The sequence below is a fragment of the Pavona decussata genome, unplaced genomic scaffold, assembly GCF_977016875.1.
Source record: "Pavona decussata unplaced genomic scaffold, jaPavDecu1.1 SCAFFOLD_130, whole genome shotgun sequence".
Classification (NCBI taxonomy): Eukaryota; Metazoa; Cnidaria; class Anthozoa; order Scleractinia; family Agariciidae; genus Pavona; species Pavona decussata.
Genome location: NW_028145544.1, coordinates 2,139,060 through 2,164,856, shown reverse-complemented (window position 1 = coordinate 2,164,856; position 25,797 = coordinate 2,139,060). Strand labels below are relative to the sequence as shown.

General features: G+C 38.5%; 1 protein-coding gene across 1 annotated transcript; it reads right to left on the bottom strand.

Annotated features, from left to right (window-relative positions):
- Positions 1-584: 584 nt before the first annotated feature.
- On the bottom strand, positions 585-24,096 carry LOC146468624 (transient receptor potential cation channel subfamily A member 1-like). The gene is made up of 21 exons (XM_085124203.1): positions 24,026-24,096; positions 19,795-19,949; positions 18,698-18,782; positions 16,767-16,942; positions 15,952-16,059; positions 14,659-14,767; positions 13,968-14,065; positions 13,668-13,715; positions 13,384-13,569; positions 12,394-12,582; positions 11,876-11,962; positions 7,199-7,284; positions 6,487-6,648; positions 5,499-5,613; positions 4,847-5,016; positions 4,388-4,472; positions 3,832-3,888; positions 3,129-3,203; positions 2,028-2,098; positions 921-1,059; positions 585-818 (listed from the first exon to the last, which is right to left on the bottom strand). The coding sequence occupies exons 2-21, from the start codon at positions 19,945-19,947 to the stop codon at positions 585-587; spliced, it is 2,433 nt and encodes an 810-aa protein (XP_084980329.1). The 5' UTR covers positions 19,948-19,949; positions 24,026-24,096.
- Between the last annotated feature and the right edge of the window lie 1,701 nt (positions 24,097-25,797).

The window sequence follows — 25,797 nt, the reverse complement described above, 5'->3', positions numbered from 1 at the left end:
ATTTACGTTGTATCGGTCTCTGCTTCTTTTATCATTTGTATTTGTTAAGCCGATCAGATCAACAATTGATCTAACGTATACAAGCAGGATTATCGTCCACGGTTGTTGCTTAGGCTTCACTCAAGATTTACAGAATTCCGCCCGCTAGCGCACGGAGAAAAAAATAATTAATATTATTTTCTGTTGTAACGAATGAAAGTTTTATACCTTATGTTCTCCATCTGTTTTGTGACAAGTTCAGTGACGATGACAGTTTTTTTTTTTTATAGCAATAAATAATAAATACAGTTAATTTCTGAAAAATCAAATGGAAAATGCTCCCTCCCCTCCCCCTCCCCCCCCCCCCCCCAAAAAAAAAATACTCTAGGAAGCCTTTGAGTCTATGGATAAAGGTCTCAAGTGTAACTCATTAAATTTAATCTGTTGTGAAGTTTTTTTCTAGGATACCGTTTCTTTCTAGCCTGCTCCGCAGACAAAATCAACCGCCGCTAAATACCATCTGCGAATTAGCACCCAAATCCTTGTTCTAGAGCACCAAAGAAAGAAACGGAATACCGAAAGCCACATTCAAAATCCCATTCAATTTAATTGGCTGTAACCAGTCCAATCGAAGGCCCATCACAGAGTGTACTCAGATCCTGGTACGCCTTTGGGTGAACATGGAATTGGGTGGTAATTCGCCGAAAGTATTTACCGGTGGTTGATTTCGATTCGTCTGCGTCACAGGGTATTTCTTCCTCGATACTCTCCAAAAATAATGTGGTGATGGCCCTTTTTTGTCTGAATTGAGAATTTTTGTAGGACCTACTGGGGTGTGGCTATAGAGAGCAAACATCAAGGTATAAATGAACGAACTAATTTTATGAGAAATGCTAGAGGTAAAAAAGGCATCTCATGTTTAATTTCTGAAATAAACCTACCTGTCTAGCGCCTGTGTCGTTTAAGGCGCACAATGTAATCTCGTTGTCCCTGGAGTACAGCGCCAGAGCAGCCAACGGTGTCAAGTAGCAGATGTAAAGGAGTAAGTTGAACATCAGTGATGTGAAACCAAACTTTTTCCTTGAAAAATCAGAATATATTTAACCATTAGTGTTAAATTTATTTTGTTCTGAGACAGGCTAGGGTGTATCTTACCCATTTAAGGACGGTGCAGTTTTGTGCGGTGTATGACTTTGCTGGAAAATAGATCTTAACAAGGGCTGTTAAAATCCAAAAACAAAATTGGGGGTAACCACGCATTTTTCAGAGGTAATTAAGCAACGATATTCATTCTAAAAAGTGCAAAAAAAAAAATGTATGGTAGTTTTTTCTAAATTGAAGCTTAATTATCTCTGAAAAATACATGGTTATCCCTAATTTTCTTTTGGAATACCAAGAGCACTTGCCGAAGTTCTGCTTTCTCTGTATAGGTTTAAACCGCGCAAAAATTAATATCCCTGCACAGAACGTATGCGCAGTAACAATAGTAGCCAGTTGCCATTTTCAACTAAATAACGGGCAACTGAAATTATCAGTTGTTAGGTTGTTCAGTTCTGGTCATTGCTTTTGGAGAGTTTTTCTCCGGGTACCCCGGTTTTCTTCTCTCCTCAAAAACCAACATTTCGATCTGGATTGTTCCCCCAATTAGTGCTCTATGCAAGTGATCAAATTTATTTTTTAGTTACTTAAAAACGGGATAGATAATCATATATTCTTTTGATCTGAAATAGGGTTAGGTTATTGAGCTTCGCCACCCTCTTCACCCCGCTAAAAATTCCCAGGGGTACTATATCCCTTGGGCTCCATCCAAGTAGGGGCCATTGTGAATATGAACAGGGAACTTCCGCGAATAGGAAAAGCTCCTACGGTACCTTCTGGGGGTGTCGATCTCTCTCGCAAAGGGTCAGGTAGGATCGATCAGGGGAAGGTTTAAAGAAAGGAAAAAAACTATGAGCGAATTGAGAATTTTTCTCTCGTGTTGTGGCAAGTAGCAATGTACTAGAACAAGGCTGAGAAGTCGACTTAAACTTTCTAGTTGTATGACTTACCACTTCAGATGCATAAGGGTGAAGACGACTTTATGAGTCAGGCACTTGTCCCGGCGATGTTTAACCATCGTCTGTAAAGAAAGTGAAAAAATTTGCCCTTAACTCCTGTTCAAGTACAGTCAACTCCCTTTATTTCGGACACCCTCGGCGGGACCGCGAGTTAGTGCCTTAATAGCGAGAGTCCGTAATAGCGGGAATTTATTTCAGCCAAACGTCTGTAATGTTTAACTTTTGCCGGAGGGTTTTGCTGTTTTCCGTATTATCGGGGTGTAGCCGTAATAGCGAGATGTCAGCAAGGCGAGAGTTGACTGTAAAGAGTGAAACTGTATTCGCCCCTTTCACAAGACGCACATAGCCTGGTTAATACAGTCAACTCTCGCCTTGCTGACACCTCGCTATTACGGACACCCCGAAAATATGGATAACAGCAAAATCCCCGGTAAAAATACATTACAGACGTTTGACTGGAATAAATTCCCGCTATTACGGACTCTCGCTATTAAGGACACTAACTCGCAGTCCCGAGGATGTCCGCAATAAAGAGAGTTGATTGTACATGGTTTATGCAGCTAAATATTTCTAAATTGTGTTCTCCCAAACGCAAAGCTTCCTGTGTAAAACATGGGCGCCTTGAAGCTATCAGAAGATGAAGTAAAATATAAGTATGCAAGCGGCAATGAGCAGGAGGAATGATTTTTCGTTTGATTTGGCTTGGCTCAAAATCGTGTGATTGAAATCCCAGATTGATCAGTTACTGTAGTATATTGCAAAGTCACTTTGAACAATTTTAGAGCTCAGCAAAAAGGAAACAAAAACAAAAACAAGTGTTTGGTTTGATAAGGTAATTTTGATATGTTTGGAACGTCCGGCCTTCGAATCGCTTTAACGTTGGACTAACGCACGAAACGTCAGCACTCGAATCTCTTTACGGTGCCCAATTTACCTTTAGTTATCAATTCTGTTGATAACACCAAACATTCGTTTTCACTCCCCGCACAGATACAGCACCACAGTTTCTTTAGAAATAAACTGACCCCATTATCTAAAACAGTAGCAGCCACATAAGAGTCATTACGTAATATCATTTACTAAAGAGATTACCTTCAAAATTGCCAGTTGGTCTTGTTGTGGATTCGGCGCGTAATTTCCTTGGATAATTGTCAAATCTTTCTTGACCTTCAAAAAGCGTTAGAGCAATTTAAAAACAGTACCTCCGTTCAGAGTTATTGCGCAAACGTCTTGCGCTCTCAGGATGTCCCAGAAACTAGAGTTTCTTTTAAAAGGACGGTGTCTGGGAATACAAAGGCGTTTTTGCGCGCTTTATGACTATACGGGAAAAGCAGATCTTAGCAAGGGATACTGGATTCCAAAAGAAAATTGGGAGTAACTATGCATTTTTCAGAGCTAATTAATCTCCAATTGGGAAAAAATGCTACAGACTATTACGCATTTTGGAACTTTATAGAATTATTCTTCTTAATTATCTCTAATAAAATGCGTGGTTTCCACCAATGTTCTTTTGTATCGTAATAGCCCTATTCAAGATCTGCTTTTCCCGCATAGTCCTAAACTTTACAGAAATACATCTATATTAGAAGGCAACGTCCTTAATAACAAAAAACGGCTATGTAAATAGCCTCCATCGCAGACGCTCTTTTGGCTAATCAGGCAATCTTTTCTTCTCCTCTTCCTGGGGAGGGAAGATTGCGTGACGAGCCAAAAGAGCGTCTGCGATGGAGGTAGCCTCCCGAACTGCGAGGGAGGCTACTATGTAAATTGACTGCAAAGAAAATTCTAGGGTTACCTTATATTCAGGTTTCATTTCATCGCCTTCCTGCGTAACGCATTGATCCAATATACGCTAAAAAAGGATAAAATGTACATTATGTGTCAGTGAAATGTGAATTACCAGTGGTCCTGATATTTAACGGTTAAAAGCGTCGTATTTGGTTATGGAGAGCTCTAAAGAAGTGTAAGACGAGTTTTCAAAATTTGGATTTTCTTGCCTTTTTAAAAAATTTTACGTTCTCGTTCTTACTTTACTTTTTGATACCATTTCGCATTTCTTTATTGGTTTGGATTACTTTTGGGTAGTTTTGAACGGTTTAACGAGGTTTTGGAGAAATCAAGAAATCCAAGATGGTGAATTCAAGATGGCGGCTGTTAAGAATCAATGACGTATTTCCCACATTATATAACGTCATCGGGACAACTAGTATCCTCGGTCATATATTCGTGCCTACTTTTTTCGTATTTCCCTCGTTATATTACGTCATTGGAACAACTAATATCCTCGGTCACATTTTCGTGCCTACTATTTTCGGCCTTATTGCTCTGGTAACAACAGACAAATCGCCCACCTCTGCAACGTCCGGCATCTTAATGACCAGTGATTGCATCATGAGCAGGGAACCTGGGGCCGAAGAAGACAGTACCTCTCTCCACCTTAAAAAAAAAAACCGGAATATAATAAAAAAAAGGGAAGAGGAGGAAGAAGAAAAGTGATGTAAGGGAAATTTAAGCTTTTAAATCATTCCCACATTTTCTTAAATGCAAAGCCATTTATATAACATTATTAATCAACTTCAAGGGGAAACTGCGAGTGTGGGTATGAATAAAGTCATCCATGATTTTTATCGTTGATGCTGTCAGCACGGCCCCTTATTAATTCAATTATTCTTTTCACTTTTAAAATTTAACATTAACTTGTAATATGCAATAGACAGTGCGATAGGAAGGCAAAACGTTTTGGCACGCGGTTAAGTTAAATATTACCCTCAACTTTCTACCATTGTAAAATAATGTAACGGATAAATTACCTGTCATGGTCAGCAATAGCCATGGCAACATTCCTCTTTTCCTGGGCAAGTGCAATGTCTAGTATATTTTGGTTGTAGCTGTTCATTAATATTTCCTGATCTTCAAGTGAAAGCAGATAAACAACAATCTCGTCATGTCCCTCGAAAGATGCCAGGTTCATAGCGGTGTTCTGTAAAGACAGAAATTCCGTTGCTTTCTAAGAGTGAATTTAAAAGACCGGAAAAACATTTCCTCTTGGCGAAAGCAGCATACCGGATGGTACTGCTGAAGACCTTTCATTTGCGTCATGATGTCTTAGCAAGTTTTGTTCACAGACTCACAATTTAGAACCACTGCCCAAAACAAATAAACAGATATTAAATAAATTAAAGAGATAAATAGATAAATGAGAAAATAAATCTAAATTTAATGAATGGACACTGAAATGAATAAAAAAATCAAAGCACTGCTGTACAGCTTTATTATTTTGTTGTCAAAAGGTAAAATAAAATGAAACTAACAAATTAAAAAACAGAAAAATCAGTAAATCTCCATAATCAGCTTATGATCTGTAGAGGACACTGTAAGCAATCTATGTAGAGATTGATACGCCTGGCCAGCAAACGCGTTAGCAAACGTTTGAATGAATCGTCAAAATTTGATATAACTGACCTTGGTTTCATCGAAGGCATTCAAGCATTCAGGATGTTTGTCCAGTATGGCCACCACACATCTCTTTGAACCTGTTGTGGCCGCCAAATGCAAAGGCGTTTTCTGGTGTTGATCTCTGAAACAATCATGATATATGATAGATAGCCACGAGATGCGAGGCACTGAATTGGCTATAATCATCTCATATCGAACAAGCGCCAATGGAATAATTGTTTTATTACAAACATCAAGAACTGATTGCTAGATATTGTTGATTTAATTCATTTTGCAAGCAAGAAGGACCACCGCCACCCTGTTAGCTCAGTTTCGGGTTCACTCTTCGGCCCGACCACTAACTTGGGTCTTAAATTAGGTTCTACATTCAAACTAACTAAGTACAAGAAAGGGAAATTTTGCCGTTCTCACTCCAACTAAAACGCACTTCGATGACGCACTATAAGCTTCATATGTCACTATTTCAATGTCAATAGAGTTTATTTAGAAGTAGTTTACAGCAAACGGCAAACTGCAGAAATAACCAGGTGCCCATGTTTATCGTACATTTGCCGCTCGCTGTTTTCAGTTTCTCAGTTCAATTTTGTAGTTTTGCGTTAGCATCGTCTAATATTTACTCATTTTTTCGAGAAAACAAAGCGCGAATCTCACGTTTGCCGTTTGCCGTAAACGCAATTTTAAATCTCTCTGCTAGAGCGGTTTTCATTTGAGTGTCGTAAAACCAAAACCAAAGTCTTTACTCTGGCCAATCACAACAGACGCAAACAGCGCAATGAACCAATCAGAATTCAAAGCAAATACATGTAACCGGCGCCAAGCGCGGGAAAACGCGTGCGAGCGAGGCACGATTGGTTTTGGTTTTGCTTCTCATTGGTTGAAATAGCGGCGCGATTTTATCAACCAATCACAGAGCGTAGTAATGCAAAAGCAAAGCAAAAAAGCAATTACTTTCGACACTCAATTGAAAACCGGTCTAATCGTCAGTTGCACTTACGTCTCAATACTTGCTCCCTGGGATAGCAGAAACTCTGCTACTTGGTCATGTCCTTTGCAGCAAGCAAGATGAAGCGGGGTCATACCCTTGTTGTTTTGTAAGTTGATCATGCGGATGTTTCTCCCAACCAAAAGGTTCTCCACTATGGGCAACCAACCGTATCTGCACATGAAAAAATAGAATTACACTGAGGACTGAACACTCCCGTAACTTTGTTAATTGTTATATATACCTCTTACTAACCGAGTTCGAGGTCCATACCGTTAGTTACGGACCGAGTTTTTTCCCGTTGATTTATTTGCGCTTGGGCCATAAATCAAAACGAAAATACGAGGATCCGAAACTTAAAGTACGGACCGAGAAAACGAGGTTAGTAACATATTTATTGTATCTCTGAGGTTAATCAGGCGCGCGAGAAAGGAAACTTTTAAATTTATCTGGCCGTACAGTGAAATACGGCCCGCAAAATTGACCAATCACACCGCGCATACTAACTGAGAGATATAGTAAAAGGGGCTTAGTATCTAAAGAAAGTGTGGTACTTCTTCAGTGGGGAGTGGAAACGAATGTTTGGTTTATCAACAGAGTTAATAACTAAAGGTAAATTGGCCACCGTAAAGAGATTCGAGTGCGCATGCTGATGTTTTGAGCGTTAGCCCTTCATCAAGAGCTCTAAATTCTGGATTCGGAACCTGTCAGTCGTAAAACTTACTTGGCTGCAATGTGTAGAGGAGTATCCAAGTCGTTTGACGTGACACCAGCGGCAGCCTTGTTGGTATCCATGAGAAGAGATATGTTCTAATAGATGAGAAAAAACAAAAAGGGGAATAAGTAGAGCTGTGAGCGCTACCAAACACTAGCATGTAGGATCTAGATCAGTAGATAAAAGGCCAATGTGGCTGAAAGACAAGCTTCAAGATAGAGGAACCAGACAGAATGTGACACAAGCATACTCGGAAAAAGAAAATTCGAGTTCTCTTAACAAGCGTCAAACCTAAGACCTTCCGATAACTAGTTCGGATGCTCTACCACTGAGCTACAGGAGACTCGAGGGAGCTAAGGCCATTAAACTAGGTTCATGTGACAAACATTCTGCATACTGCTAGGATAATTGTTAGTTACAAAACGTAGAGAAAAGCGGAAAGGGCCTACTGTTCTTAGTATCCTCTTCATTCACTTTCACTAATTTTGTTTTGAGACAAGTTGAGAGGATGAAAGGTTGCGGAAATAGAAAAAGAATTGAACCGTTGGTTTGTGTTCCTTTTCCTCGCCGATACCCGCCCCCTTATCATTAAGACGCCTGCCACGCCAGCGCTTTCTCCTTTGCAAGTTTTGCACCACATTTCTCCTGTTTCTTCAACTTCTTTTCCTCTCATAAATGTTATCTGTCTTCAGGGTTCCTGTTTTCCATGCTCCACTGACAAAATACCCTACTTGTTTTATTATTATTATTATTATTATTATTATTATTATTATTATTATTATTATTATTATTATTATTATTATCATTATCATTATAATGTTCCTGAAAAGTCATGTCCTTACCTTTCTCATGATAATCATAAAATCGCTTGTAAAATGTGCATTTTACATGGAAAACCCCTAATTTTTTTACAAAGCAAACTTCTGGTGCCAATGTTATCTGTGCTAAAAGAACAGCAATGTTGCCTTAACTGCCACCGAGGAATGGCGTATTGAAGTTTCCAAAAGGTGAGGAAATGACGAAAATTGGGGAATCTAGGAAGAAAAATTGCTAGAACTTTGCAAATTTGCCTAACAGATGATAAAGTCATTCCCCACAGCTTCATTTGTATTCCCCACGTTATCATCCATGTTTCAGAAAAGCGACCTTTTGACGAAAAAAAAATCTAGTGCAAGTATAATGTCTAGTACAGGTTTCAAAGTCAACCTCAAGACGGAATTGCCATTTTTGAGTTAAATGTCTCTAGAAGGACCAAAAATAGATGATAATGCCTGGTCTTTTGTGACATAATAGCTATCAATGTATGCTACATTTCGTGAGGTTATCATGTAAATGGCACGAGTATTATAGAAGTAATGAAAGTTTTAAGACGAAATGTTCAATAGGTAAGGAAATGACAGTTTCTAGACTATCGTTTTCTTCTTCAAAATGAGCCGCAGATTGGATGATAAACAAGTCCCGCTTGTTTTCTAGAAAGGTTAGGACGAATGAAAGTGCCAGCTAAGAAATAAGCACTTTCGAACGTTTTACAAATTTTTGACAATTTTTTTCTTGTTTTTAAAGGTAAGGAAATGACAATTTTATTCTAAATTTAAGGAACTTTACATTCGTGTATCTTTTTTATATTAAGCACTCAACTACTCGGACCTACCTATAAATGTAAGACTTGTTCTTGCCTATTAATACTACATTCGTTGACACATAAGACTTAATTGTCATTAGTGCAATCCTCTCGCATTGCAAAGCACTGTAGGTGTTCAATTTTTAACCAAAAATAAATCACAAGTACAAATCCCTCCACCGTGCTGGATTTAAATCATATAAATTCACCATAGTAGGTGCTGAAAGCCAGACATACACAACTAAAGGCCATGCAAAGAAATCGAGCATTTGTCACAAACGAATGGCTTCACAACGCGGGAAAGGTAACTGTGTTTTCTGAAAAAATTGTAAGGAAATGACAATTACTGTGTTGGTTGATATCTTTGCCCTGTGAAAGAGAACTTTGAGTTGACATCCATAATAGGTATTCACGGAAGGAGACGCAAGCTTTGCCTCAATGTCGTGGCTTCTTTTTAACTTCTGATCTTCTTACAAAAGAAATTGGTCTCAATTTAGGTAAGGAAATGACAGTTTTCAGAATATCACGGGCAGGAAGATTTTATTTTTTTTGAAAAGCCTTGTTTTTTTTATGTTTACTGGAATGATGTAAACGTAATTAATATGCTCCTCTGAAATAAAATCCTTCCAAGCAATTGCAGAGCTAGAATTTTGTAAATATTGTGAAAATTTGGTTACCATGGCAACGTCAAATGTCAAGGTCATTCACCGACCGCACTTATTTGTTCCCAGGCAAGTTTTAAAAATAGTTACTGAGTTTGGTGGTGTTTGCTTGCATATTAAAAGTTAAAAACGTTATAAAGGTTCAAAGTCAAAGTGGGCAGAATCCCCCTCCCCCCCTCGGTCTAGAAAGGGTTAACAGGTGCCTAGAATAGAAACCACAGTAGGATGCCAGTTTTGAGTACTGGGACTCGCCCCTATGTGTTTCAACAAAAATGCCTTTTAACGAGAACAATGGTGTACACATAACACAAACATAAAAAAATCCCTTTGACCTAAAGATGGAGACATGAAATCTAAATGAAACTGACATCTATTCAACGGGTAAGAATACATTTGCAGGAAAAAAAGCTTTTTCATATCACAAAGTTCAAACTTCACAGAAATGATCAAACTTCAAAGTTGGCTCATTTTTTACCAAAAACCCCTGAACCTACCCCTTGGAAAAAAGTCAATTTTTGGACTCAATACGAATATTCCTTTTGGACGCAAGAAAAATATTCTTTTAAAAGCTTCCAATGGAATCAGTGTGTCCGAAAACGTCCCCTGAGAATGTTTTAGGCCTCCCAATGGACCAGCGACAAAAAAGTAGCCCATTCCCGTCAATTTGCTATCTTCTTGCTCGTCTTGGTCTTCGATTGGATCCTTACATTCCTTGACCCACTTCGAAAAGCTCTCCAAGGAACGGAAGTAGAGCCTGATGGTGGTTCCTTTGTGTTTTTTTTTTTAATCTTGGTCTGGCTCGTTTGTCCCAAATGTCAAAGGACATGTCCCGCGCTACACAATCCAAACCTGTTCCATGTGAGTCCAACTCTTGGAGTATAATATGGACGCGCCTCGTGTTGTTAAGTGCTTGTGCGACAGGTGTGTCCCTACCCGCAATATGACGCTGGAACCTATAGAATTCGCACTGGCCAAGGGATTTCTCTCGAAGACTGTGGTGCATTTCGGCTTCTTGGTTATAGCTAGTCCTCCCATTTAGCGTCGATTTTTCGGCTTGTTACTACTTCTTCAACACACTCAGAATCTGAGCCGAATGTTGTCATGTTGTCTACGTCTTTTTGACCCTTTTCGAAAAACGCATCCTGAGCAGGGTCGTATCCAGAGTCGTCTTCGGAACTCTTTGACTCAGATTCCTAACTCTCAGAACAGTCGGTAGATTCTGTTTCCGTACCAAAATTGCTGTCTTTGTCGCTCTTTTTCTTTCTTTTCTTTGGTGAGCGCAGTGACATCAGTTTGCAACCTCTCTGCCTTTCTCTTTTTAACAAATTTATTATTATCAGTTTCAGTAAAACAAAACCATTCCTTGAGAACTGGGGTATAGAAACTTATGTATCCAATCTTGCAAGGTTTTCAACTGCCCGAGTGTTCGGTTCCAACTGCGACAGTGCCAATATGTAATGCCCCCAGTAGCGTGCTTGCATTACGTTTTATTGGCTCATCTTGGCTTTACTAAATTATTTCATTCTTTTGGAGGACAAGTAAGTATTCACCTCAGATTGCCCTTTATAACAATTATTTGAATGCGCGGAAAAAGCCATTTAACTATCATGTTCGTATACCGGAGTAGTTTTATCTTTAATTTGTTGATTTCATTTAAGCACAGCTTTGCAATTATTATTTAGTTGTATTGTGTAAAATATAATCACATCCAACGTATTTCACTATTATTCTATATTTATCGCCAGGGTCTATAATGATATCAGTTCTTACTTTTGCCAAAAAATGAACGAAAAAAACCTATTGTAAATAAAGGCATCTAGCTGGATGAAGGCTGACCAATCGTTGATTTGAAACGGGCCATAATTTTAACAAAAAGCACTGAATGAAGACAATTTTAGTCAGAAATTACTGCAAACAGGTAAGTCGTCGAAAGTAGTGTCTTTGTTAATGATTCCCCATAAAGAAGAGAAAATGTTCCTGTAAGAAAATGACAATGTAAGGAAAATGCAATTTGTGGTAGGGAAATTACATTGTCATTTCCTTACTTGTAAGGAAATGACAAAATTGAGGTAAGGAAATGACACTTTTTTGTAAGGAAATGACATTGTCATTTCCTTACTGTAAGGAAATGACAATTTTTTGGTAAGGAAATGACATTGTCATTTTCTTACTGTAAGGAAATGACACTTTTTTTGTAAGGAAATGACAAAAAGTAAGGAAATGACAGTAAGGAAATGACAGAGGAACATCATCATTATCATTATCATTATCATTATCATTATCATTATCATTATCATTATCATTATCATTATCATTATCATTATCATTATCATTATCATTATCATTATCATTATCATTATCATTATCATTATTATTTAATATTATTATTATTATACAGCTTACCTTGGTTTGACCTCTCTTAGCTGCGTAATGAACGGGCGTTAAACTCTTGTGGTCTTTGTCAGTAATAAGGTATGCTGATGATGGCTCCTGTATGTGTCGAAATAAACATACAGAATGTTTGAGTAACCTTTGTTGCAGTGTTTTCTAAAATTATGGAAACACAATACTGATACTGAGCAAACTACTTCTGATTGGTTGGTGGTATTACACAATAAAGTTGATTCAGGTTACCAATGGCCAGGAACAGCCAAAGATTACCAAACGTCATACCTGGTTAAATAAAGGAACCCGTACGACAGCTCTCGAAGATTTTCGAGAGTCGTCGGAGGTCTGGAGGGCTTCCGAAGGGTCGACGAAAGTCGTCCGAAGACCATCAAAGAAATCCGAAAATCGCCAGAAGACCCCGAATATAACGAAGCAAGAACTTTGACTTTGCAATATCTTTTTAAGTAAACATTTTAGAATATCCGTAATTCGGGAAGAATTTTTAAGAGCGAGTTAGATCAAAGTCATCAAACCTTAAGCAGTAACTCCATTGCATCGGCATGAGGAACGGCTGCGTGAAGAACCGACCTTTGGTCCAGGCTTTTTACTGTGACGTCAGCACCTCGTTCAAGTAGTAGCTGAATGGTATTTACTCCTCCTTTTTCTGCAGCTTTGAACAGGGGGGTGCAAAGTGATCTGTCAGGGGGGTCCACAGAGGCACCCTGTGTAGCCAATCAAAGAATCTTAGAACCACCCAAAGTTCTTGAACCAGGAAACCATAACGTGAAAGACCACTCCATTTAAGAAGTCTTAGCTTGCAAATCAATTACCTTCTCCTTTAAATACCTCATTAAAGGAAAATTAAAATTGTAAAGTTTATTGTTCCAGAAAGTCAGCCAACGAGATCACCTCAACTCGATTAAGCTAATAACCAGCATTCAGCATTTCGATCCCGCTTACAAAAGAGAACCATTCTACTTCCCGAAATCGTACCGTCACCCATATCCCGCACTTAAAATTCAAATTATCGCGCACCCAAACTACAAAAAGAGAGTACATTTCGCTTCCCGTCAAGGTATTTTTATCCCGTATCCTGCTCTTAAATTTCATAGGATCCTGTTTCCTAACGACTAAATGGAGCACATTTCGCTTCCTTCCCTGGTATGTTAATCTCATGCTCAGTCACTTCTCATCCTTAAGGACGGTGCATCCTAATACAGAAGTATTTTGCACAGTTTATGACTATGCGAGAAAAGAAGATCTTAGTATGGACTACTGGAATCCAGAAAGAAAATTGGGGGCAGCGGGGCATTTTTTAAAGATAATTAAGCAACAATTATTCTAAAAAGCAGTATTATTTTTTTTCCAAATTGAAGCTTTATTATCGCTGAAAAATGCATGGTTACCCCCAATTTTATTTTTGGATACCAAAAGCTTGCAGTGACCGTAGAGCCAAAATTGCATGATCAACTCCTTTTTACTAGTTCATTCAACTTCTTGTTAATCGGACGCAATTCGTTTACCTGATTCAGAAGATATTCGACCACTTGTACATGGTTTTTGGCGGCGGCTTTGTGAAGAGGGGTCTGTCCTTCGCTGTCAATCAGCGTGATTCGACAAATGGACGGATCATGACTGGCTAGAAGTTGTATTGTCTCAAGGTTTCCTTGTGAACAGGCCAAATGGAACGCTGTGCTTTTGTCAGAGGCCTGGACGTAAGACAAAGGTTCATTTAAAAGTCGAAAAATAATTTCAAATGTATGAAATGATCGTGTAAGTGGGAACTGTGTGTGGAACATTAACCAACCTTTGGGTATCGTACTCTTGATCCATTTTTTACACACAACTGCACAATCTGTAAAGAAAAGAAACGCAGTCGTTCCAGTCAGTAATTCTTGAACTACAAGTCTCTTGTCTCTCATAACGTCATCATAACATTATCATGTCCTCTTCATTTTGATTGTCATCGTCATAAACAACAACAACAACAACAGCAACACAAACAGCAAAGGAAGAACAAAAAAAGCAATGTCCTACTCCAAGAGATCAGATCGGAACTTAATTTTGATACCAAAAACAAACTCATGTTTCTTAGCAACCATCTCACCTTTAAAACTCCACTATCCACAGCCATATGCAGAAGGGAAGATCCATCCACGTCAGCTTTGTAAAGAAATGACTCCATATCAAGCTGGTGCTGTTTGGCTAAAAGGTAACAGAACATCCGAGGGTTATTCAACCTACTCCTGTTACCTAACTCTACAAGTTCCTGTATCTCCCAGTTCTTCTATCGCTGAAGTCCTGGCCTATTTATCCATCCCGATGATTTATCCCTCAACCATTCACCCATCTTTTCTACACTGTATATACTTACCTTATGATAGAAAATTAACGCTTCATGAAATTAAGGCCAATTTTAAAAATTTGCGTTTATTTAAGTAGCGTTAATTTTTGTTAACGTTAATTTCCGCGTCATAAATTACGTGGCGCATTAATTTCCGCGACCTTAATTTCCACTATTTTCGCACCAAATTCTCGATACACCCCTGGAACAGGCAGGAAGGAAAACTCATGGTTTTATCAGGGTGGAGATTTACCGGTATCATGGACACTGTGAAGAACGCTCGAAGTGGCCAGATTCCGTCACTTAAGATAGCATCCTTTGTTAAGATAGGATACGGGTTGGGGGGGGGGGGGGGGGGGAGAGGGAGGCTGCGTGTAAGATCTTGTCCCCTTTTTGCCCATGCTAGAGGAAGCACACAGCACATTTAATAAATGAAATCAGATTGCTCATTTACCATACTGGAAAAAATATTCCACAACATCCGTCGCGCCTCTCTCCACCGCGTGACCCATTGGAGTCATTTGGTCTTCATCTCTTTGATCAATCACTGCTCGCTGTTCAATCTACAAAGTAAAGAATTAAGGAGCCGTTAATGGCACCTTTTACATGGAAAGTAGGCTTTTTCAAGTGTTAGCTCTCAGACTGAGCAAGGATGGCGTAGTGGTGAGACCACTCGCCTCCAACCTAATGTGGGTTGGGTTTGTTGTTGGTTCTCGTCCTTGCTCCGAGAGGATTTTCTCCGAGTTCTCCGGTTTTCCCCCCAAAAACCAACATTTTCAAATTCCAATTCAATTTGGAATCTGAGGGCTACAGGTTTGTGAGTTGTAGCAGACTGAAGTATTACCCTCGTTAAACAAAGTTGATTTATTTATTTATTTGATATTTTTGTCACTTAATCAGCCTCGCAGCCATCGTTTGGGCTCGTCACGCAACGCGCTCCAAGGGAACGCATTGCGTGACGAGACCCGCTAAACGACGGCTGCGAAGGAGACTAGCCTTGCCCTTACATTCAGGGATTCATGCTGGCAGATAAAGAGTTGAGGGTAAGCGTATGATGAACTACATATAGCAGCTCAATAGACCCTTCTCTAAAATAGCGGAAACAGATTTGAATGAGTTAAAATTGAAATGAATGAAAAACTGATACCAGCACTGGAAAGAGCACCTTTACTTTAGTAACCTTGAAAAGTTTCAGCATATTAGGTGTTAATGTAAAATGAAATTTGACAAAATTACAGACGTTTGTATGACTGAGGGTATACGTCATACCCCCTGTCATATAAACGTCTGTAAATGTTTCATTTTTCAACTTACATTTTCTCAGCTGATATTACACCTGATATGCTGAAACTTTGTAGGGTTACTGAAATGATATGACATGATAATCTTTATTTATCTACAGTACAAAATTCGTCAGCTTTAAAAGTGCCTAATACTAATATAATAAAAATATTAAAAAAGGGGGGAAAAAGCTGCTTTCCACGAATGCCGTGCCTCACAGTTCTTTGAGTAATCGTTTAAATTGGCCAAGGGACTCTGCTTCCCTTAAAGTAAAAGTGCTCTTTCTAGTGCTGGTATAGGTTTTTAATTTTAACTTATTTGAATTTTCGGCCGCCATTTTGGAGAAGGGTCTAATTTGGTGGAACTCAGTGTCGACAAGATATAGAAATTAGTATAAAAAAGGTATTTTCTTTTTCATCAGTTTTCTGTCCTCTCAGGTGCTGTTACACTGACGCGACATACTTACCAACATCTTGCAGACGTTCACTCGATCCATGCCTGCTGCGAGGTGAAGAGGCGTGACGAGGGCGCGGCCAGTTGCATTGACGTCACATTGTGGGTTTTGGAGTAATACCTGACAAATGATAAATATCGGAATAAAAATTCAATTAAGGACGGTGCCTACTTTTGTTACTGCACATACGTTCTGTGCATCTCGAGATACTCGGGTTTCCTATGGGTGGTGTCTACTAATACAGGAATATTTTTGCGCGGTTTAAAAATACTCGGAGAAAGCAGAAAGTGCCCTTGTGTATATGAAGTGCATACCAAGTGTCCTTGGTATATTAAAAGAAAATTGGGAGTAACCATGCATTTACAGAGATACTGAAGCTTCAATTTGGAAAAAAGAGCCATACACTCCTTTGTATTTTACTGCTTTTTAGAATAATTGTGGCTTAATTATCTCTAAAAAAATTTGATACATTGCTTTGTATTTTACTGATTTTAAGAACAACTGTTGCTTAATTATCTCTTAAAAATTTCCCGCTACCCTCAATTCTCCTTCTGGATTCCACTAGCCGACACTAAGATCTGCTTTTTCCGCATAGCCATAAACTGTTCCAAAATACTTCTGTATTAGGAGACACCGTCCTTAAGTCTCTTATTTATTGATACGTACCGATTACTAGTTACTTTTTCTTGCATATTTTCCTAGCTCAACACACAAATAGGTACCACAATAGCATGAGCTTACTTCTCGGAGTGTGCAGCTGCCGTGTACTTAGGTAATGACAGTTTCAACAAAAACAACAGCAACAACAATTACTGAGCTCAGCGTACCTGTAATATTTTTTCGTCACCAACTCTGACAGCTGTGTGAAGGGGTGTGTCACCTCGCTCGTCCTGAACTTGGACATTAGCTCCTTTGCTGAGTAACATCTGCACTATCCGAAGATGTTTTCCCAGAATAGCATTGTGTAATGCGGTTCGCCCAAATTCATCAGTGGCACTAAGGTCTGTCAATAACACAGTACTATGTTTAATATTTGACAGAGATTCATATCTTCTGAGTAGCATTTGGAGGGGGGGGGGGGTGATTACCCAGAACGCGAAGTCGACATAAGGATAGGATAGGATAGGATAGGATAGGATAGGATAGGATAGGATAGGATAGGATAGGATAGGATAGGATAGGATAGGATAGGATAGGATAGGATAGGATAGGATAGGATAGGATAGGATAACTTTATTTATACACGGTATTTCCATCAGCTACTTAATTATCATTATCAACTAACTATCTATCTAGTACCTAGCTAGGGTTATAAAAAGTTAAAAATAATAAAACAATAAATGCTGCTTTTCTTGGAGGCCGTGTTTAAAATCTTACTTATAACTGTGGCGTCTCAATTTAGTCTTAAAATCATTCAAGGAAGTTGCTTTTCTCAAAGAACATCGACGTGACTCATAGATTTGTCAATAAGACAATGTGATGTTTCTATTCTGATTATAAGAATTTAAGAGTAGAAATTAAAAATAATGGCAAGAAAAACAAGAAAAATCTGACCACACCGACGCAGCACCAATGAGCCACAAGAGCTATGATTTATACATTCAAATTACGACCTTTTCAAATTAGCGTTAATTGTCGCGTTCTTATTCGACGCAAGACGCTTTTTCGGTAAAAAAACTTTCTGTTTTTTAACTACAGGATGTTCTCAAGACTTCTTTTACTAGAAAAATTGAAGTCAATTTAACCAGTATCCGCGGTAACTCCTTTCACATTAAACCCTTAAAGGGAACCTCCACTCTGACAACAAATTGACGAGTAAGCGTTGGAAATAGTGTCTAAATTCTAGATATTTGTCTAAAACTTAGAAATGACATTCAAGTGTGTTGAAAATTAGATATGATTATCGACAACTTTCGCTTTTAAATTTCCTGGGGGCAGCCATTTTGAATTTGATGACGTGTAGTGGTTGCCGCTATTGATATTCAGCAGAAGTTTTTTTGTGTAAAACAATTGAGCAACCTTATTACGTCATGAAATCCAAGATGGCGGCGCGCGGGAAGTTTAAAAGCGAAAATAGCCGATAATCAAATTATGTTTTTTCCGACACTGAAATATTATTTCCATGATTTCCAATGAAATCTCAAAGAAAATTGTGTTTTCAATAATGTAACGTTAACATGTTTCGAGAGTGGAGGTTTCCTTTAAGTGTGATCACTAAAAATGAAAGTCATTGAGTAGCTCTTTTAATTAATGGTATTGTTTTTTGTACTGTGCTAAATGGCTCAAACTTAAAGGGACACTGTCACAGAGATTTTGTTGTGTGTTGGTCAAAATTTGAGCTGCTCAAATATTTGAAAAAGAACCTCTTCTCTAACTTAAAATTACCCTTAGAGCACCGGGACGAGAATGCGAAATTATTTCCCCGAGGAAAAATTAACCAAAAGCGATATCTCCAGAATAAACAGGAAAAAAATCCAGTTCAATCCTAGCTATCAGCAACCAAACATGATTGATAATAGTTTCTGTGCACTAATAGAGTCTCTGTTAACAAACGTGGACCATTATTTTAATGTTCCTATATCAATACAATAAGTTTTTTCGCTATCTATCTTTAAGTTCCTCAGTAGCAATTCACAAGATTCCTGTCTGTCTTACGAGATGTGGAAGATCTGTACCCTGGCTAATTTCAGGTGTGAAATGATCTCTGGCAAAACGCTGTCAGTCTTTTGTAAGATCACGAACAGAGGAACTCACTTACCTACTCCTTTGTTAATCAATGCCTCGACGGCTCCTTCATCTCCAGACATCGCTGCTTGGTGAAACTGCTTTGCTTTGGATCCTTTCTATAATTCAATAAAGATGCTTGAAATTCTATGAAATAGGTCAATTAATTTTCTCTCTATGGCCTGAAAACTGGACGATTAATTTATAACTCTTGAATAATGCAAGGACCACTTATACAAACAGTACCAAAGTGTAGCCGGATCTTTATGTAGATCAGGATCAAAAATGTTGTATAAAACGTAAAATGAAATGCAAGGCTGATTGGACAGCTAAAATAATTTTATTGCCCAATATTTCGGTTAGACAAAACTAACCTTCTTTGGGGGATGCAAACAGCTAAGAAAAAAATTGGAAAAAACGGTTTCAATGTTTAAAATGACACTAATGAAAAGTTAAGATATGATTGGTTGATAAACATAGAAAGCAGAAACGTGTACAGAAACCATTATAAAAATAGCTTAATTTATGCCGATCATATAAACGCCCAATGGCCCCATCAAACTTGAGTTAGCCGGATGATCACACTGGCTACTCGGCTTCCACGCAGATAACTCGAACCCTTGAGACTAGACAGGGGCACCCAAAATATTTAAAATGTTATCTCGTGTGTTCCAATTAATCAATTAATTAATTAATTAATTAAGAAAGGAAGGAAGGAAGGAAGGAAGGGATGAATGGACAATTAATGAATGATGAATGAATGAATGAACGAACGAACGAACGAACGAACGAACGCACGAACGAATGAATGAATGAATGAAGGAAGGAAGGAAGGAAGGAAGGAAGGAAGGAAGGAAGGAATGAATGAATGAATGAATAAATGAATGAATGAATGAAGGAAGGAAGGAAGGAAGGAAGGAAGGAAGGAAGGAAGGAAGGAAGGAATGAATGAATGAATGAATGAATGAATGAATGAATGAATGAATGAATGAATAAACGAACGAACGAACGAATGAACTAATAGATGGATGAAGGAATGAACAAATCAATGTATGGTTGGATTGATGCTGGCTGGCTGGCTGGCTGGATAAATAAGTGTAGAAAGAAGAAATCATTAAAAGTGATTCTTACTTGTACTGCTTGGGGATCATCTTCGTTAATTCTTTCCAGCAGCTCTAATGATGATTCAGATGCCATGCTAAAATTGCGCTCTCGAAGGAGGCCTCTCTTCAACTCTTTTGAATTGCCGTTACCAGCACCCTTCCTCTTCTTCTTTGAACCCATTGCTATGAAAATGAAATTCAAAATTAGGGTGCCCTAATTTGCGCAAAATATCAAGACGATCAGCAAGGAGCTATAAAAGCTTGGCTCCGGTTTGTATCTATGCCAGAATTGGTGGAGTTCAGTAGCCCTCTCCTTCGCACAAAACCCCTGCTTCACTGTACATTGGAAAGGAAAACTGAAAAGGGAAATTTACAATCGCAAACTTCGTGCTCTCAATCTTCCCCTGATGTTGGCTGGATTAACTGATGTTTAGGCCGCCATTGCATTTAAAGTTTGGAGCCTTTGGGTCCTTTCCCAAATTTAATTGGTTAGGGACTTCATCAACACAGAACCTGTTATCAAGTAGATTTTCAATCTAATCTGGCTATGTGAAGCTCTTCCATGGAAAGGCGAGTCTTTAAGGGAAGGCCAAAGAAAAGCGCTGAGTTGGCAGTCTGCGGTGCCGATGACTAGGGTAGATGATGATGTTTGAAAGATTTCGATCATCGACAGGCACCAAAGACGTACTTAACTTGAACAGAATCGACTTGATGATGATGATGATCCATACGGTACCACTGAGTTAGACAAAAATTTGGTTCTCAAAAACGAGGCCTTAAACGACGCTGCTAGTGGCTGTTACGTTATGCAAAGAAAATCGGGATCACAATTTGTCCAGTAGCTTGTATACGTCAATAACCTCTGAAACCGGTTCTGATGTTTGCAGGTGGAAACTTTTAAGGATACACAACGGTACTGATGCGAGACTAAGGGAATTAAAAACTGCGACAGGTTACAGTCTGGATTCATTTAAAGATGAATGACGTAGGCTCACGATATAAATTAGCAATTCAAAATGGAATGTGAATAGCACGGAAACAGAAATATCTTTAACAACCATATAGGACGACGTGACACTTCGTGGGGGTAATTTTCTTTAAGAACTGGAAATTCTTGGAGTTTTGTGGACGCGAAGTTTTGTGGTTTTATAATACGTAGTTGCTGAAGAGAACTGATTGTTACGACAATCCCTGTTTCTAAGAGCTTAGTTGTCGTAAATCAAAAACGGGATTTTACGAGGCACAAACTGTAAAAATTTTAATAACCCAAAACTATTTGTGTAACTGAAATAATCGGCATACAATGAGCTGTTGTTGAAATCTGAAAAGAGTTCTGTTGAAATCTGAAAGAACTGCACTGCTAACATTCGACACAAATTAATCTCTATCAGTAGAAACTGTGGAGGTTTGTCGAGAGTTTACTTGCAGATAATAACCTTTTGCGGAATAAAAACAAATATCATAAAAAAATAAAAATAAAAGTAATAATTGTATGCTTTGCGGAAAGTAAATAAGTAAAAGCAAGTTTTCAATAGTTGACATCCGCTGTTTTCTATGAAGTCGTATGTAGAAACATGGTTTACTTCAGCAGGGAACTTGAAAACACTTTGCCCGTGTTTTATCGTAACTCAGTAGAAATACGAACAGTGTTTTCTTTCTTACTTATTTAGTAGGCATCCGTCAGTCTAAGAAGACTGTGGAGTCGAGCTCTGGGTGTTAAATCCAATACAGCCTCAGGTGTGGCTGGACAAGCCAATACGATAGTGACAGTCCTTCCCGCACAGAGTGCAGGTGAAATCTGAAACTGGTCTGTCTGTTTGATTTTAGGCCTTTCTCCTTAGTCTCTGCGTCTCGGACTGTTGGGCAAGCGTACTTATGAAGGTTAATAAAAATACTGGCCACGTTAGAACTTTCTCATCAGCGCCCAAACATAATTCTTAAGCAAAGTCTCAAGATTTTGAGTTTTGATGAACCTTCTGAGCTTAAAAAGTATACTAAATTGACTTTGGAGAACGCTTTAAAGGGTCTGTCTGCTCGATAGGTCAGTGTGAAGCTTATTATTAATGTATTTATCAAGCGTGGATAATTTGTAGCATCGACGTTTAGCGTCGATTTTCATGCGAGAAATTATTTTGTTTTTAAGAGCTATATCCAAAGTCGGACAAAAAATGAAATATATGCGAGTAATTGCCCAAATGCCTTCCTTGAAAGTTTAAGCTTGAGAAGCTGAGATTCCACAGTCGAATGAGCAAATGAATTCTAACAGTTTTTAACTTTTGAGTAGCGACATTTTGAGGCTTCCCAAGGAAGGAAGTTTTTAACTTCCGCAACGGTTGTCGTGCGTTACAGAGCTCCCTCGGGGAGTGGGGTGGGTTGAGGTGGCATAATTTCGCGCTGAAAACAATGCTTATTTGTGAAAAAAATTTTGGAGTCTTCTGTTCCTCTTTCCGAATCGATTTCATTTGAAATTCGTGCCATCTTCAAAACTAGTAAATATTCATCTGTAAATCTTCATAACAATTTTGTAGTCACGATTTTCCCGACACATTGTATACCCATAGCCATCTTCCTGTTTCGACAAAAGTGTCCATCCGTCTACGCTAAATGTTGTTTTAATTGATTCTCTGGGTTCGTGGTAAAGATTCTGATCTTAAGTCAAACTGTTGGAATTCAAGGTAAAATTAATGAAAGACAACCTGAGGATTATTTGTACGTCAATGCGTCAATGCAGTTGTACGTGCCGGTTACCGACCTTTCAAAGTAAATAGCAACAGAAAAATGTCAGTACCACTCTAGACAGCCTTAATGGTCAGACATTGGCTTCATCCATAGCATGGCTTCTTTAGAAGCACTTGGTCTCACAGTTCCAAAAGATAGTATAGTACTGCTCAGTAGCCTTCCTTTGGATTGTTGCCAGGCGTAAGCGTATGAATTGTATCCACAGACGCAAAAGCTAGAACCACCTTGTAGGCATAATAAACAGCACCACAGGAAAGTACTGCTTAGTAGCTTTCATTTGATTGGTCACACTTTAGGATTTCATCCACAGACTCAAAAGTTAGAACCACCTTGCAAGCATAATAAACAACACCACAGGAATTTACTGCTCAGTAGCTTTCATTTAAACGGTCACACTTTAGGATTTCATCCACAGACTCAAAAGTTAGAACCACCTTGCAAGCATAATAAACAACACACTAGGAATGTACTGCTCAGTAGCTTTCATTTGAATGGTCACACTTTAGGATTTTATCCACAGACTCAAAAGTTAGAATCACCTTGCAAGCATAATAAACAACACCACAGGAATGTACTGCTCAGTGGCTTTCATTTGAATGGTCACACTTTAGGATTTCATTCCCAAGCCCAAAAGTTAGAATCACCTTGTACAGCATAATAAACAGCACCACAGGAAATTTCTGCTCAGTAGCTTTCATTTGAATGGTCAGAATTTAGGATTTCATGAACAGACTCAAAAGGTAGAACCAAATTATACAGCATTATTTTGCATACTAAACAGCACCACAGAAAAGTACTGCTCGGTAGGTTTCATTTGAATGATCACACTTTAATTAGGATTTTGTTCACAAACTCAAAACTAAGAACCACCTCGGTACAGCATAATAAACAGCACCACAGGAAAGTACTGCTGAGTAGCTTTCATTTGAATCAGTTGCACTTTAGGATTTCATCGCGCATAAACAGACTCAAAATTAAGCGCCAAATTGGAAAGTGACTCAATGTTGGTGTTGTTGGTGCAGTTGGTGTTTCGTGATCTGGGAGTGAAATGTCCAGGGCGGTTTATAAGCAGGCGAATGTCCTGTCCAATCATTGTTCTTCAATACACCTTAGTTACAGCTTTGCTTGGCTTTAATTTTGCTCGCAAGATGTTGCAAATCAGAAGTACTTTGCAAAGTTGAAACTAGTGAAAATATTGCGTGCAGCAAACAAAGTGCAGATCGAGGTGTCGGTTTGCATAGGTAATCTAAAATCATAGCACCGAAATAACAAATTAAAGGCTAATTAAGCGGAGGAAAACACGGATCCTGCGAGTTATTGCTGAAGACAATATCATCCTTGTTTTAAATAAGTATTTTTAGCTTCCCACCGGCCGTAAACCCATGTGCTTATTCTGCCCGCGGAGTACGGATTTAACATGCAAATATCTTACGAGCAGTCAAAATGAAGATTTCAAAGAGAAAAACGTAGATTTAACAGAATCATACTATGACATGAACATTGTGCTAGAAATTACTTACCGATTTAGCCAAGAAAGTGTTTTTCTGCTATTCAAAGGTGTACACAAATTCAGAAGACGCAAGTAAGAGATTCGAAGTTGACAATAAGCAATTTGAATTATTTTGCATAAGCTCTGAGCTAAACTATTGTTCTCAAGGGAACAAACTATAAAAAGATAAACAAAAAAGAAAATTAGTCATTACAACAATGAGAAACAAAACTGCGCTCAGGAAAACTATTGTCTTTTTTGTGTTCTTCTTTCGTGCGTGCAGACAAACCAGTCCAGGAATTGCGATCTAACACACAATTTTCCCTAAAGGACTATCTTTACGTCATTCCAGTAGCGTCTTTTGCTGCGATTGTAAGTGAGCCTTCAACCTCAACTTTGTGCAATTTCACGGCGTTTTAAGGGTTGAATATCGCGGAGGAAAAGCGCATGAGCAGACCCATTCCTTTTTCGATTGTAGCCTGGTGTGCGCCGTGCGAATCATGCTTTTCAAATTACCATTGTAGAACTTGAAGAACTGTTTTAGAAGTTGCACTGGGTGAAACTTCAACAACGGCAGAAACTGTATGAACGTCACGGTAAAGTGATTAGGGACACCTACTTACAAGTCTAAGAGACAAAAAAAAAAAAATCGAGAAGTGGTAAAAATTCAATTAATTATCACATAAAAAGCAGGAAAGGCACATTTCAGTTATTTGATCCTTTCTTTACAAATTTCATAAATGCACTTAACTTACCTGGAATTTCTAGCATTACTGCTTTAATTTGGACCACAGAACAGGACGGTATTAACCTAGGATTTATAAGCTTTGAATTTCAAAAATTATAGTCCGGTGCAGTTTTCTGAAAACGTTCCTGAATATATAAGGGGTCAAAGTTCGTTCTTGTCTAGCTTGCTGCATGAGAGTTGCAATGTCCTGCAGTGTTCTATTTTATCTTGCACATGTTTGCTTCGGAAATGTCATCGTCCAGGAAAATAATTTTGACATTAGCCCGCTTTATCTGCTATACTAAAGAATCCAATGAGCACTGTTTATTGTACGTTCTTGGCTTGAAAACAATTTAACGGCAGACGATCACCCTCTGACAGAAAAAGCCAGTCAAAGTTTGCTGCTCGGATTCTGAATGCTGCTTTTTAAAGTCTGCCAGACTGTTAAATTTCAGGCAAGTAACTTTTTCAGTTACAAAAATTAGCTAGTTTTCCCTAAATGGTCAGCATTAAAATTAAACGTGAACTGGATGAACATGAAAGTAATGAAATTAACTCAAAACGTATGTCTTGTGGATAAAAACTCGGTTGCATAACATTATATTACACAAAGTGTTTTGACCAAAGACACACATGAGTAAATATATATACACCTTTTTTGGATTGCAACAAACGCAGCCACGGCGGGGATCCTTCCCTTAATGGTAAATATGCGTGAATGTTATCTACGAAAAATTGATATTACTGACACCTTTCTTAGTCAGCAAGGGGCCAATGAGAAGGTAGATAATCTTGTTTTTCTCGAGGTTGCTCCAGATATGTTTTCAATCAAATAACTAAATGAAATGTTTCTTCCTTTACATAATATATACCTACGTGGGTTTTTTTTGTTGATTCCGCCTAGGGGACAATCGAAACTCCAACTGTAAAACAGCGATTGTTAAAAACAAATATTGCTCATTTAATTGCCTTTAAAAAACATGCCGATTATGTGTATGGTGACGTCAGCAAATAAATACTGAAACCTTTATAGACAGGGAGAGGCCAGTAAGCGCTGCGATGGATTAGCATTTCTC

Bases quoted from the DNA above. Each gene is read 5' to 3' on its own strand.
- LOC146468624 (XM_085124203.1), bottom strand. From the start codon at position 19,947: ATGGGTTCAAAGAAGAAGAGGAAGGGTGCTGGTAACGGCAATTCAAAA. The intron at 13,716-13,967 runs GTGAGATGGTTG...TTTTCTTTACAG, and splicing joins TGGATAGTGGAGTTTTAAAG to ATTGTGCAGTTGTGTGTAAA. The intron at 7,285-11,875 runs GTAAGCTGTATA...CTCATCTATTAG, and splicing joins CTAAGAGAGGTCAAACCAAG to AACATATCTCTTCTCATGGA.